This window comes from Mastomys coucha, unplaced genomic scaffold (assembly GCF_008632895.1).
Source record: "Mastomys coucha isolate ucsf_1 unplaced genomic scaffold, UCSF_Mcou_1 pScaffold21, whole genome shotgun sequence".
In the NCBI taxonomy this organism is placed as follows: Eukaryota; Metazoa; Chordata; class Mammalia; order Rodentia; family Muridae; genus Mastomys; species Mastomys coucha.
Genome location: NW_022196904.1, coordinates 143,848,863 through 143,863,315, shown reverse-complemented (window position 1 = coordinate 143,863,315; position 14,453 = coordinate 143,848,863). Strand labels below are relative to the sequence as shown.

Sequence of the window (14,453 nt, the reverse complement as noted above, 5' to 3'; positions counted from 1 at the left end):
ACCTCCAAAACACAGAGCTGCCTGTATCTAGTATCTGTAGACGCGCCGCTAAGAACCAAACCCATCATCAGGGAATAGGAATTATTGTAATGATGTGCCTCAGTTGTCAACTTGACAAAATTTAGAACCATCTAAAAGTTATACCTCTGGAAGAGTCTGGAAGAGTATTAAGTTAGGGAGGAAAACTAGTTCTCAAAGTGCTTCACATCATTACGGGTATCCAGATGAAGAGAGGTCTCAGGAAAAAGCAATGTCTCCCTACTGTCTATTGTCTACCATTGTTGCTATTGTCCTCCGCTGACATCAGACTTCCAAATTGAGCACAGTACCTGTAACTCTCCAGAAAACTTCCAATCTATCGTCACTGAATTGCAATTGTCAAAGTATGCAGCTTTGTGGATTGGGTAGGTACTGAGTTCTATGCCTCTCCAAGTGCAGAAATCCATTATTGGACTAGAGTCCTTTTCATGTAAAGCAAGCTAATAAGTCTCCTTTTGGTATATATAAATATATATGCATTCCATAGGTTCCATTCCTCTGAAGAACCCTTGTCTAGTAGTTTCCTTTTTACAAATAAGAAAAGTGATACACATCTGTCTGAGGACACAGAACTTGGTGGGGGAAGCACGGAAACCTTATGAGACAAGACACAGAAGGGAGAGCTCCCCTCTCCCATTACTCATACTTTGAATCTGCAAATGTTGTTTCCAGTTAATGACTTCTGAGGAGTCCAGGAATTCCTGACAGTTCTGGGGGTCTTTGGAGTAGATTTGGTAAGTATTGGTGTAGAAATCAAGGTCATCTGCCATTTCCTGTTATCACAGAGAAAAGAGATAACACACATTGTTTATCATTTATGATTGTAATGCTAGTTCCATTACACTTTAAGTTTTTAAAGTTTTATTATTTTATGTGTATGGGTGCTTTGCTTGCATGAGTGTTTGTACACTTAATACATGCTTGTTGTCAGGGAGTCTACAAGAGGGCATTGTATTTCCTGGAACTGCAGTCACACATGTTGTGAGCCGCCATGTATATCCTGAGAATGAAATAAGATTCCCTGAAGAAGCCAGTGTTCCTGAGAACTGTGCCATCTCTGCTGCTCTGTATTGTAAGGATTTTAAGTAACAAAAGATTGCTTCTTTTATTAGTATAATCTTATTATTTCTGAATGATTTAAATTGTGAGAACAAGATCAAATAATCAAAGATTCAAATTAAGTTAGAACATTACAAAATAATATTATCTGCTATAAATATATTACATTAACATTTTTAATCAAAACACAGACATTGGGACTGTAATTATTGTTGCAAGATTGAAGTATAGACAAACATTAAGAGTGGCAAGGTGTTCTAAGAAGAGAGATATCACATGCTTCTGTATGATGAGTATCATAGATTATGATTACACAAATCAAAATGGTTACAATGCTATTAAAGGAAGGGAGGGAGAGAGAAGAGGAGGGATGGAGGGAGATGGGGGGAGGAGGGAGGGAGAGATAGAAAGAGAAAGAGAGAGAAGAAGAGAGATTGTATGTATGTTATATATGTGTGTAGTTACATGTGGAAGACAAATGAAAGCCTTGGGTGTCCTTCCATAGGTGTCATCCATGTTTTTTCCCTGGGGGTCTATCATTGGCCTAGAATATGCCTAGCAAGTAATGTGTCTGGTTAGTGAGCCCAAAGAGCCACCTGTGTTCTCTCCCTAGCACTAGGGTTACAAACATACATCGCCACACCTGAGTAGGTTCTGAAGTTTAAACCCTGGTCCTCACGCTTTTGTAGCAAGTACTTTACTTATGAAGCTATCACCCCATTCTAGGCAATATACTTTGACTGGGCTATTGCCATACATTTGGTCCACCACAAATTGAAATGCCATTGTGGAATATACGCACAATGTGTGCATATAAACTTTGTGATATGAATAAGCCTACCTAATTAAAATATATAGTTGTGGAATTTTTGGTATAAATACTTCAGAATAAAATGTAACCAGTCAAAATATTATATAATAACTCTCTTTAACTTATTCTTTCTCACTAAGTGTAATTTTGTAAGTTTCACGAGTAGTATCCCAATTTCTAGTAGCACCTCAGTGTCTAGAAACTACCATTATAATATAATATAGTTGATTCTTTGGAATCAACTTTGTTTTTGAGATTATAATTAAATTATTCCCTTCCTTTTCCTCCTCCCAAATTCTCCCATATACTTTTTTTTTTCAAATTCATGGCCTCTTCTTTTCACTAATTTTTATCATATGTATACATGTATACTTACATACGTGTATATTCTTAAATATAGCACAGGATAGGTTTTGTTAGAGTCTACATGAATGGCCATAAAGGTGTATCTGTTTCACGCCTGTCACTTTACCTGTTCTTGAGGGCGGACAACCACTGTGTTAAAATCAGGCCACTTGTCAACTAGGGCTTTTAGGTTGAATGGGTTGCCATGGATCATGTGATAGATGGTCCCATAAACCTGCAAGGAAAAGAGATGGCTTGTTTGTTGAAAGGAATGGAAACATCACCTTTTATAGTCAGGTCAGAAGTTATTCCTATGAAACTATGACAGTTGGTAATGACAAGGAGCTAAGGAAGAATCCAGGCCAAACAACCTCACACACTTTTTTTTTTCAGCTTCAATTGATGAAAATTTTGTCTTCAAATATGAATCATAACATATGTAGTAAACTATTCAGACAAATAAAATGAACAGTGTTTTGGGGACAGGGTTTCTCTGAGTAGCCCTGGCTGTCCTGGAACTCACTCTGTAGACTAGAATGGCCTCAAACTCAGAAATCCACCTGCCTCTGCCTTCCAAGTGCTGGGATTAAAGGCGTGTACCACCAGTGCCCAGCAAAATGAACAATTTTTAAGAACACCTTCCTTTTAGAAATTCCAAATTTCCATTAAGAGTAAATGTGTGTGACTATTAAGAGACTAAAGGTTTAAGTGTTCCCTTATAAAATCTGAGAAGCTGAAAAAGCAACCTTGTCAACAAAACCACTGAGAAACACCCAGAGTTGTCTCAAATGTTTGATATTCACTTTTAACATAGGGAATGGAGAAATTTATATTTTATAATTCTATATAACAAAGCATGTAAAAATGTTTTTAGTCTTCATAATTTCTGAAAATAGTTGTTTAACATAAAGGTAGCTCAAGTTACTTGTTCATAGAATATCAAATGATATAATTTCCAAGAAAAATATGCTTTCTCTCTGGGAGATTTCCTGACTCCTATGGATTTCCAAGGTATATAGAGGGTCTTGGCTAATATCACTGGGCTTTTCAAAAATGGAAAGTTTTGGTTTTAGTTTGATTTGACACAGATTTATTTCGGTGGTAAGTAACAAGTTTGGTTATGTCATCAATCTATTGTTAATAAATGAAAAAAATAAAAAGCAATCTACAAATAAAGGAATGCTAATATTTTTCTTCTTTATAAAAAAAACAGTGGCCAATCTGCTAGAGGAGAGAAATGAATTCACTGATTTCATGTTTGATGGATGTATTTTGTAGGAAATTTGTCTTATAGAGTAGCACAAATCTGGAAATATTTCTTCTCTAAAGCACACACATGCATGCACACAAAAGCAAACATCCATATGTTCATACATATACACGGCCACAAACACACAGAAATATACATACAAATAAAATACACTTGAACTATCTTACATACATATAAACACACAAGATATACATGCGAACTCACATATGCATACATACATCACACACACACAAATACACACACACACATATATATACATACATATACATGTATATATATATATATATATCAAACACATAGTTATATTGAAGCTTCACTAGAGTGAATTTCATATCATTTCATAAAAAAAAAATCATGAAAGGCCTTACAGTGGAGAGAGGGAACTTGTAGAGCCCACCTCCAGCAGAAAGACAGGGCATCAAGTGAGGGATGGGGTTGCTATCCCACAGTCAAAACTCTGACCCATAATTGTTCCTATCTGAAAGAACTACAGGGACAAAAATGGAGAAGAGCCTAAGGAAAATGAGGTCCAACAATAGGCCCAACTTGAGATCCAACTCAATGGGAGAGCCCAAGGCCTAACAGTATGAGGCTGTGGAGCGCTCACCAAAAGGGACCTAGCATGACTGCCCTCTGAAAGACTCAACAAGCAGCTGAAAGAGTCAGATGCAGATATTTGCACCCAACCAATGGGCAGCAGCTGCTGCCCTCTGTGGTTTAATTAGGGAAAAGCTGGAAGAGGCTGAGGAGGAGGGTGACCCTCTAGGAGGACCAGTAGTCTCAATTAACCTGGGACCCCAAGATCTCTCAGACATTGGACCACCAATCAGGCAGCATACACCAGCTGATATGAGACCCCCTAACACATATACAGTAGAGGACTTCCAGGTCTTGGTTCAGTCAGAGAAGATGCACCTAACCCTCAAGAGACTGGAGGCCAGGGAGTTTAGAAGTTTGGTAGGGTAGGAGGTGGAAGGGTAGGGACATCCTTGTGGAGACAGGTGTGTGGGGAGAAGATATGGAATGTGGAACAGTTGGATGATGGACAGTGAGGGGAATAAAATCTGGAGTGTAAAAAAAAGATTAAATAAAAAGAAAGAATATAAAAAATATACAATGGTATAAATATAAAAAAATATTAGGGACCTTAACTCACCAATAGATAAATGTAAGCATTTATATCTCTCTATCTGACTTGGTTAACCCTAGGGTCTTTAATAAGTTGTAATGAGGCTTGGGGGGTAAAAATGGGAGCCAACCCCAAAACAGATTGATACATATTAAGTTCAGAGCAACAGACCCATTACTAACTTCAAACACACTCAAGATGGTTTACCTTTCACATGGCAAGCATTCTTTTGAAATGAACTAATTAAACATTAATATGTACCCTCAGTTAACTGTGGAAGAAAACTCCAGAACATCTCAAGGACTGCTAAGGAGGGTCTCTTGAGAAGAAGCAACAGAAAAACTTCAATGAGCAGATAGTGAAGGCCACGTGTGCACATAATGTGCTGCAACTCACTGCTGATGAGACATGGGGGAATATGTGCCCCTTCTTATTCTTACATTTCATTCATTCATTTATTTATTTTATTGGTGAGATGTGTTTGTCATAGCACACGAGTGGAGGTCAAATGATAATTCTTAGGAGCTACTTCTTTCCTTCCACCAAGTGGGATTTGGAGATCAAACCAAGGGTGTCAGGCTTGCAGGCAAGTACCAGTCTCCCAAGCAGTCTTGCCTAACATAATATGCTAAATGGCTTATTTATATCTCCATATTCATTTTATGGAGTTAGGGTTTCACTATGTATCCTTGACTGGCCTGAAACTCACATAGCATGATGGCCTTGAACTTACAGAGAACCACTTCTTTCTTGACTCCCAAGTGCTGAGATTAAAGGTATGTACATTCATACATGACTATATCTCCATATTCTTAACCAGTGACACAGATATAATAGAAAATATACTGAAAAGAAAAGAGTAAATTAAATGGGAAAATTTTGAGATATGGGTTTGTTCAAAATAATATCTCATAGAGTCTGGGGAGATGGCTCAGTGGATAGAGTACTCACCACCCAAGGGTGAGGACTAGAGTTCAGAGTTCTAACCCATGTTTTCATATAGAAGCCTAGTAGTTCTGATGGCCTACTTGTAATCCCATTGCTTGGGAGGCACAGACAGGGAAATGTCCTGGACAACCTGATTAGCTATACTTGCTGAATTGCTGAGCTCCATTTTCATCAAGAGATTCTCAATATATAAGATGGAGAGTGATTAATGAAGGTACTGGACATAACCCTTGGGACTCATGCACATATTCTATCCATGCATGTACACACCACACAAATCAAGCACACCACATATGCATGTATGTACCCACACATCAATCATACCATGCATGCATGAATACACACATACATAAGTCACACAGCACATACATGCATATGCACACACATTAATCACACTACACATGCATACATATTTACACAAATCAATCATACCACACATGCTTGCATACACATCATACACATCAATCACACTACACATACATGCGTATTCACACACATCAATCACACCATATATGCATGCATATACATACATATATAAGTCACACAGCACATGCATGTATATGCATATACATTAGTCACTACACATGCATACATATTCACACACATCAATCACACTACATATGTATGTATGCATATTCACACACACACATCAGTTACACCACACACACATGTATACATACCATACACACATCAATCACACCACACATGCATACACACACATAGTGAAACATAAATGTTCAGCTCTTTCACATATACTTTATCTTTACTTCTCTTAGCATTTTTTTAGTCACCTTTAAGGATTCAGGAAGGTACTTCCTCAAGGATTTCTCCAGCATTTGTAGCATCTGTGCACCTTGTATTGGAACAATCATGAGGACACTTTAACCTAAAGCAATAATAAATGAACACTCATTAATGACAGAAACAAAAGTTCTGTATAAATAGACAAATTTCCCCTTCTGTAACATCCTTTTATCTCCAAGGAAACATAAGATTTCCAGAGAGCACAGGAGTCTCTCTCTGATTTCTCAGTTCCCCCTTTTGCCCTTGGATTCATCATATACTGAACAAGTGCATTTTATTCTTTTGAGTTTCTGTTGCATCAGTGTCTCTCCTGGCATCTCCAGTAATGGTTTTACTTGGGAAGTTACCTAGCCTCAGCGCCTTGATTTCACAAAAGGTAGATGGGATGAGAATAGCAGCTGGAATGCAACAGTTGTAAAGGTTTTTTTGTTTATATCTAAAACATGTCAAAGAACCCTACATTAAGGTTACATCAAAACATCACGCAATATTAGCTCATATGAGAAGGAAAAGGAGGGTCACAGAGTGTTTATGGGGCTGAATTGTTTAACTAACATACAGTGTATTCAGTAGAATGTTGGTCATATAAGCAATGCTCAACTGTGTTATTTTATTGCTGGTGTTCCTTTGTCCTCTTCCTTCTTGTCATGTGAGTTAATATTGCATGATGTTTTGATATAACCTTAATGTAGGGTTCTTTGACGGGTTTTAGATATAAACAAGAAACTTTTATAGCTGTTGCATTCCAGCTGCTATTCTCATCCCAACACTGTTCTGTGGTTTTCTTGTATAGTTCTTTCTCCAAGCCTCATCCTTGAGTCTATGACATACACTAGAAAATACCATGTAAAGGCTTGCAAGACAACTCATGGGCAAAGATGCTTGCTGATGATTTAAGTTTGATCCCCAGGACCCACATAGTAGAAGAAAAGAGAACCAATTCTCATAAGCAAGTATTACTTTTACTTCAACTGGATGTTGGAATGTGAGCATCATCTACAATCAGTCAATCAACCAATTGTTCAATCAATCAATCAATCAATATTGACACCATGTTGGTTCCATAGTAGCCTAACTACTTAGAAAGGGAAGGAAGTCTGTGTCACAATGTTCTGTAATGAAATAGTGATATTTAGAATAGAGAGAAATAACTTCTCAGTGAAGGCAAGAAGAAAGTGCACTGGAAAGAACTAGCATTGAAACTGGCTATGCATGAGCTGTCAGGCTCCAGGCCAGAACAAGGCAATCATGTGGACTTTTAAAAGCAAGGGAAAGATTTTCTGCTTCTGAGCAATAGGATCTACATTTATCATTCTACCTGAGATAGTCACAATTTAAATAATGCTCTAGTCTGATTTTCGTCATCATGGTAAAACACTCCAACCAAGTGCAATTAAAGCAATGAACAGTTTTTGCTTCAGCTTACAAGTTACTGTCAATAGCTGAGGATCTTGGGCAGCAGTAGCACACACCTTTAATCCCAACACTTGGGAGGCAGAGGCAGGCAGATTTCTGAGTTCAAGGACAGCCTGGTCTAAAGAGTGAGGACCAGGACAGCCAGGGCTACACAGAGAAACCCCCCGTTCTACCCGCCCCCCTCCAAAAAAATAGATGAGGAAAGTCAGGGCACAAACTCAAGCAGGAACTTGAAGCAGAAACCATGGAGAAATCCTGCTTTCTGGCTTGCTAGCAGGCTCATGTTTTCTTATCTATTCCAGGACCAATGCCCAGGGAATAGTGTGGCCCACAGAGAGGTGCCCTCTTTCATCAATTAATATTATTTACCATAGACATGCTCACAGGCTAATGTGATCTGGGCAGTTTTCCCTTAGATGATTCTAGACTGTGTTGAAGGTTGGCATACAAGTTGCCAAATGACATAGTGTTATGACCTTGGAGAAAGGAAAATAACATGAGGCTAGAAAAATGGTTCACTTGCCAAGCTCTTGGTCTAGCATGTATCAGACCCTGGACTCTGTTCCCCACAACCAATTGCATCAGCTTTGTTTTTAAAGTTTACAGTTTCAGTTTCTGGGTGATGGGCAAAGTGAAGTTACTGGGGAAAGTTGAGTATATGGAGATTGGAGTTTGAGGTGTGTGTGTGTGTGTGTGTGTGTGTGTGTGTGTGTGTGTGTGTGTGAGAGAGAGAGAGAGAGAGAGAGAGAGAGAGACAGAGACAGAGACAGAGAGACAGAGAGAGAGAGACAGAGACACAGAGACACAGAGACACAGAGACACAGAGACAGAGACAGAGACAGAGACAGACAGAGACAGAGACAGACAGACAGAGAAACAGAGAAGAAAATACAGACAGAGACAGGAGACATAGAGATAGGGAAACAGAAGAGAAAAAAGAAAGGACACTAGCTAAAACAATAAATAAAAACAAAACCTAGGATAAAAAAATATTTTAAAGGACCAAGAGAGAACTCACGAAAATGAAAACAGTAGAACATTTAACACAAAAACACATAGCATGTGATCAGCAGCAGATTAGACAGTGACAGAGAAAGATCAATAGGGTCAAAGACACTATTGAAAGTGTCCACAGTGGAGCACAGAGGGGGAATCTTGAGACTCTCAATTGTGAAGATAAGTAAAGAGGAGTTTTGACACTTAAGCTTCTCTTCCAGAGAGCCCAAATTAAGTTTACAGCTTAAAGTTACAGTTTAAATTACTCATATCAGCTCATATTGGCCTGTACCTCCAGCTCCAAGGAATCTGACACCTTCCTTTCACCTCCATGGGATCTACTCCTGTGGCACATGCACAAATGCATTTAGATAAAAAATAAAATAAAATGTTAGTTATATATAAATTGATCTAATCAATCACGAAACCCCCAGGCTCCATTTGTGGGACAGGACACAACTGCTGATGAAATTCATGTAAGTGTAAGCCTTGTTGTTACTAGAAAGCTGATGTTATCAAGACAGAGTACATTGGCATAAGGATAAACAAATAGATCAGTAAAAATAAATAAGACAAACAGATAGATAGGTGATAGACAGATAGATGATAGATATTTTTAAAGAATATCTAAAATCTACTCATTGCCTGTGAATTGTACACTAACATTTTGTGATCTAGAGTTCTTGTGTGTTAATTTGACCTCTAGATTAATTCATCCTACAGATCTCTGCTTCTCTGAGTCAAATCCTCACCTGGAAAGCTGTCTCAACAGTCTTCGTAAAAATGGACTTCTGGGAGATGAAAGTCTGAAACAGCAGGCTCAGTGAGAACCTGAAGAATGAGTGAACTTTGCTGTCTCTTTTCCAGAAATTAACTGAACTAAGGCAGAAAATGTAGACTTTGCTCTAAGCACATTGACAAAATCTTCTGCTCGTCAGCTCTCCAGGAATCTAACCCTTCCCTTCTTTGCTGGCCTCGTGCTGTAGGAATTGGCTCTGCAAGACTAGGCTGACAACTGCCCTCTGAACTTCTCTCTTCTTCTAAACATCTCCTTGCTCTTTGCCCCCCCCTTGCTATTAGTGTGCAAACCAAAGTTACCAAGAGCCAGCAGGGTGGAAAGGGGCAGTTAGGTAAGTAATACCCTCTTCCTTCCCATTCTTATTGTCAAATATGTGCAACAGCAACACGGCAGGAAGTCTGATTCATAGAGCTCAATATTATCTTTTTCTATGTAGGCCAGAAAGGGACTTGCCTGCAGTTTTGGCACAGTAAGAATACCTTTTCTCAGGGCAAAATGTAGTTCAGCTCTGCCCTTTTAGAGCATACTGTTAAACATCCAAGGACTTGGTGTAGGGACTTCTTAACCTCACTTTAAGGCAAATTTACATCTATTTATTTTACATGACATGGGCGACAGGGGCCAACAGCATGTATGGAGGACAGAGGACAGTTGGGGGAACTGGTTCTCTCTCTACACCATTTCCCGGGTCCTGGGGAATCCAATTCAGATTGTCAGGCTCACTAGCAATCACCTTGACTCTCTGGGCCAAACAACTAGCTCTAAATCTCAATTCTATGGAGACAGAAAGCAAAGACCACTGTGGTGAAGTTAGAAAGGTATTTAGCTTACAGATCTTTTATTCTTTCTAAAATTCAACAAAGGGGCTCTATTAAATTCCCATATTAATGTGTAAGATACGTTTTGATTTTTCACAATATCTATATTAGCCTCCTCCATTACCCTTTCTTATCTCCTCCCCCTTTTCCTCTCCCAAATCTCCTACCATACCTCATTTATAGCTTCCAGATATGACAGAAAATACTTATCTTTAGGGGTCTGCCTGTTTCATGGATGACCATCCAGTTCTGTACATTTTCTTATAAGCAAAGTAATTACATTCTTCTTTATCACTAAATAATACTCTGTTTTAAGTGGACATAACGCATTCACATCATCCATTCACCTATTGATGGCTGCCTTGTGAATTAGGAATAGTGTAGTGGTAAACATAGGTATGTGGGAATCTCTGTACTAATCTTTGATTCTTTTGGTAGGTCCTCAAAAGTAGTGTGGATGGAACACATGGAGTTGTTTTTAATTTCCTTCGGAAACATCCATACTGAGTTCTGTGGTGGCTGAACTAGTTTACATTGTCAGCAGCTCTGTATAAGAGTTCCTTGCTCACTTCATTGTTGCCAGAAACTTTTGTTTGAGTCCTTGAGGTAGTCATTTGACTGGAGTGAGATGGAATTTTGATGTAATATTTATTTACATTTTCCTGGTGATAGAGGCTTTTCTTTATAAATTGTCAATACATATTAACACTTGCTCCATCTCTGTAAGAGCAGACAAGGTCATTAAAAAGCTTTCAGTTCCAGATTTCCTATGTGAAACCACTATGGAGGAAAGTTTGACACTATAGGGTCCTTTGATCAGTACCATTTTCCTAGCTACTCAGGGCTTTTGCTAAGGAAAGAAGAGATGTTCAAACTAGAGGACCAGCGAAAGGGGTAGGAAGCTATTGTCTACATAGATAGTCAAAAGAGCTTGTGTGTTCTTTCATTCAATAGACTGGCACTGTGCAAGCTTACACATTTTTGGTCTTCTATTGGAATCCTGAGTCTTCTCAGCATATCAATTCCCATCCCCATCACTTATGATTTGAAGCCATTATGATTGGCCTTGACTTTCTCCATAACAAAGCCATACTGAATTGTTTTGTTACCATCAATAGGATTAACCCATCAATTATGTAAATCACAAAGGTTGACTGCAACAAAGGAGAGGAATCCAGTTTATCCCAATTCTAGAAGCAGACACTTCCTCTTCAGTCTTCTTCAGCTCACTTACTTAAACATGTAGCCAGTCAAAGGACAAGGAATGTGTCCACTCTCCTCTTCCCTTGGACATGTCTCTTAACTTCTTTGATATTTGGAAGGCAGGTGTGTTAGGGGAATAAGGGCAGTTAGAGAGAGGGAGTTGGGGCAGATATTATCAATATACATTGTATACATGAATGAAAATTTTCAAAGAATAAAAAACCTATTGTCTGGTGTATGGAAAGGGAGAACTATTCTGATGGCTTGTAGGACTCTTTTTTCTTTTTTTATAAGACATTTTCTTTATTTATATGTCATACAATATCTCCTTTCTCAGTTTCCCCTCTGAAAACAAAAGAAAAAAAAAGATAAAAATAAACAAAGACAAAAACAAACCCCTGTTCCCTCCCCTCTCTCCCTGCTTACCACCCCACCCTCTCCTGCTTACTGGCCCTGGCATTCCCCTACACTGGGGCATAGACCCTTCACAGGGCCCGAGGGCCTCTCCTCCCATTGATGACCAACTTGGCCTTCCTCTGCTATACATATGCTGCTGGAGCCATTAGTCCCACCATGTGTACTCTTTGGTTGGTTTGTAGACTCTTGATTGGTGCAGGCATTATGGGAAATTATATGGGTACTTTAAAAGAATTTAAAAGGCAGAATTACCAGAGTTCTTTTATTGTACAGTATTGTTTTTAGTTTTGCTGGCTTTTTATTTTGCCATGTGAACTCAAGAATTGCCTTTTCAATATCTATAAAGAACTATGCTGGAATTTTTGATGGGAGTTGCATTGAATCTGTAGACTGCTTTGGACAAGATAGCTATTTTAACTATGTTAATCCTACTGAATCATGAGCAAGGGAGATCTTTTTGCTATACAGGTCTTTTACTTGCTTGGTTAGAGTTAAACTAAGTTATTCTATATTATTTGTGGCTATTGTAAGTGGTGTTTCCTCAATCTAAATTTTCCTAATTTCTTGCTCAGTCCATTTCTCATTTATATAAAGGAGGGCTACTGACTTTTTTTTTGAGTTAATTTTGTATCCAGCCACTTTGTTGAAGGTATTTATCAATTGTAGAAGTTCTCTGGTAGAATTTTGTGGGTCTGTTATTTATACTGAAAGACACCCAGAACTGGGGAGATCCTTACTCAAGTCTTGGGATGACGCGACCACCCAATAACTCACGAGAGACCGAACTTGCTGCAATCACATGAGGTTTATTTGGGATAGACCAGTACCGGGGTTGATCTCGTGACCATGTTGGCCAGAGAAGTTCGACCCCGAACACAGGAAGTGAGGTTATTTAAAGGGAAAGATCACAAGCTGGGGGCAGGGAGAGGGTTACCAAGGAAACATAACATAAAAATAGTGGAAAATTTCAGAGGGACCCAACCCAAGGTATTCAGTTAGGGAGGGGAACATATTCATTTTAGGAATATAATCTTCATCTACCAGTCGACAGGGTGGAGAGTCTCATAAACCAGTAGACCTTCATTCCTAGTTCTACCCTAATTGTGGATCATTCAGGAGGGGCAGGTATCAGGAACCAGAGCCCTGAGGCTCTGAGTTAGCCAGGTTCCTGGAACTAGCTACTCTACCATTTTTGGCTTGTGGGAGAGGTTTTCCATGCCCCCTTTTAGGTAAATTCTACACATTATACATACATTTCTATTAAATGCCCTCATTTTAAATTCTAAGGTTCTCCAGCCTTTCATTCTCCACTTCTTCTAGTACATAGTTCTAATCATAGAACTAAATATCAGTATCATTATATTTTAGATTTTCCTGGCCTAGCAAAGTATAATATTGTTGGCCTAACATTAGAATCTTAGAAAGAACAGCACTTATTCTTTCTCTAACAAAGGCAACTAATCTATTAAGCACGCATGGGCCTATGGTTATTCAGTCTTTCTCTGAGCTTACTCATGGAGTCTCTAATGACTCCTGAATGGTTTACATAAAAGCAACATTCTTCTATATTTAAATCAATGGCAGCTCTTAACTCTCTATAAGCCTTATGCTGCAATACCATAGCGGATGTTCCTGTAGCTGCCCCTGCAATCTCTAAGTACAGTTCTAACATAACTGCCAGGGGAACTCCTTAACTCTCTTCTATTGTCAGGCACTACCTTACTAGCTCTCAAGCTTCCTAGCTTCTTTTCTTTCTTGTCCTTATCTCTAGCTCTCTAGCCTCTTATTCCTTCTGACTCTCACACTAGACTCCATCTTTAAAGACACTCTTTTAAATGGTTTATCTCTTCACTATGCCTTTTCACAGTCCTTCTGTAACTTTCCTTTTTCTTTCTCCGTTTAAAACACTTTCTCAGCCACCTGCACTAGTTTTTCTTAACAACTTATCCTGCATCTCGTCTAACTTTCGTAGTCTTTCAACTCCACCAGAAATCGAGGAATGACTGAATAATAGAATATATGGGGAAGCTTAACACAGCTTCCAGAAATATTGACAATTAATAAGAGACTGCTGGACACCTGGACAGCCCTTTAAAACGTTGGAGCATCAATCTTCAGCCTTTTGGCCCATGAATGTCTGAGGACAGGAACTTTAAGGACTGGCCTATTCTGTCTCGGCAGATATAAGCGGTCCTAAGCCTGTGTGTCCTTTTTTGGACAGTACCATCTGCAGATGAAGAGGCAACTTTTGCCTAGTGGCTATCTCGCCACAGCTGGAGCAGCTCAAATGATGCTCAGTTTCTTCTTTGAGTCTGAGAAAGGGGTTCTGTTAGGCACAGACAGGTCTCTAGCCAGATGAATAAATAATATCAAATGCCATATTCTGTGGATTTCTGATG

At 38.9% G+C, this 14,453-nt stretch overlaps 1 protein-coding gene across 1 annotated transcript in view; it reads right to left on the bottom strand.

Annotated features, from left to right (window-relative positions):
- The window catches only part of LOC116101066 (glycine N-acyltransferase), a 21,752-nt gene extending 11,881 nt beyond the window's left edge, over positions 1–9,871 (bottom strand). Inside the window, exons 1-4 of the mRNA XM_031384760.1 lie at positions 9,570–9,871; positions 6,393–6,487; positions 2,382–2,489; positions 686–812 (exon numbers count right to left, since the gene is read on the bottom strand). Of these exons, the coding sequence (XP_031240620.1) occupies positions 686–812; positions 2,382–2,489; positions 6,393–6,473 (316 nt within the window). The 5' untranslated portion in view covers positions 6,474–6,487; positions 9,570–9,871. The remainder of the gene's footprint in view (positions 1–685; positions 813–2,381; positions 2,490–6,392; positions 6,488–9,569) is intronic.
- Between the last annotated feature and the right edge of the window lie 4,582 nt (positions 9,872–14,453).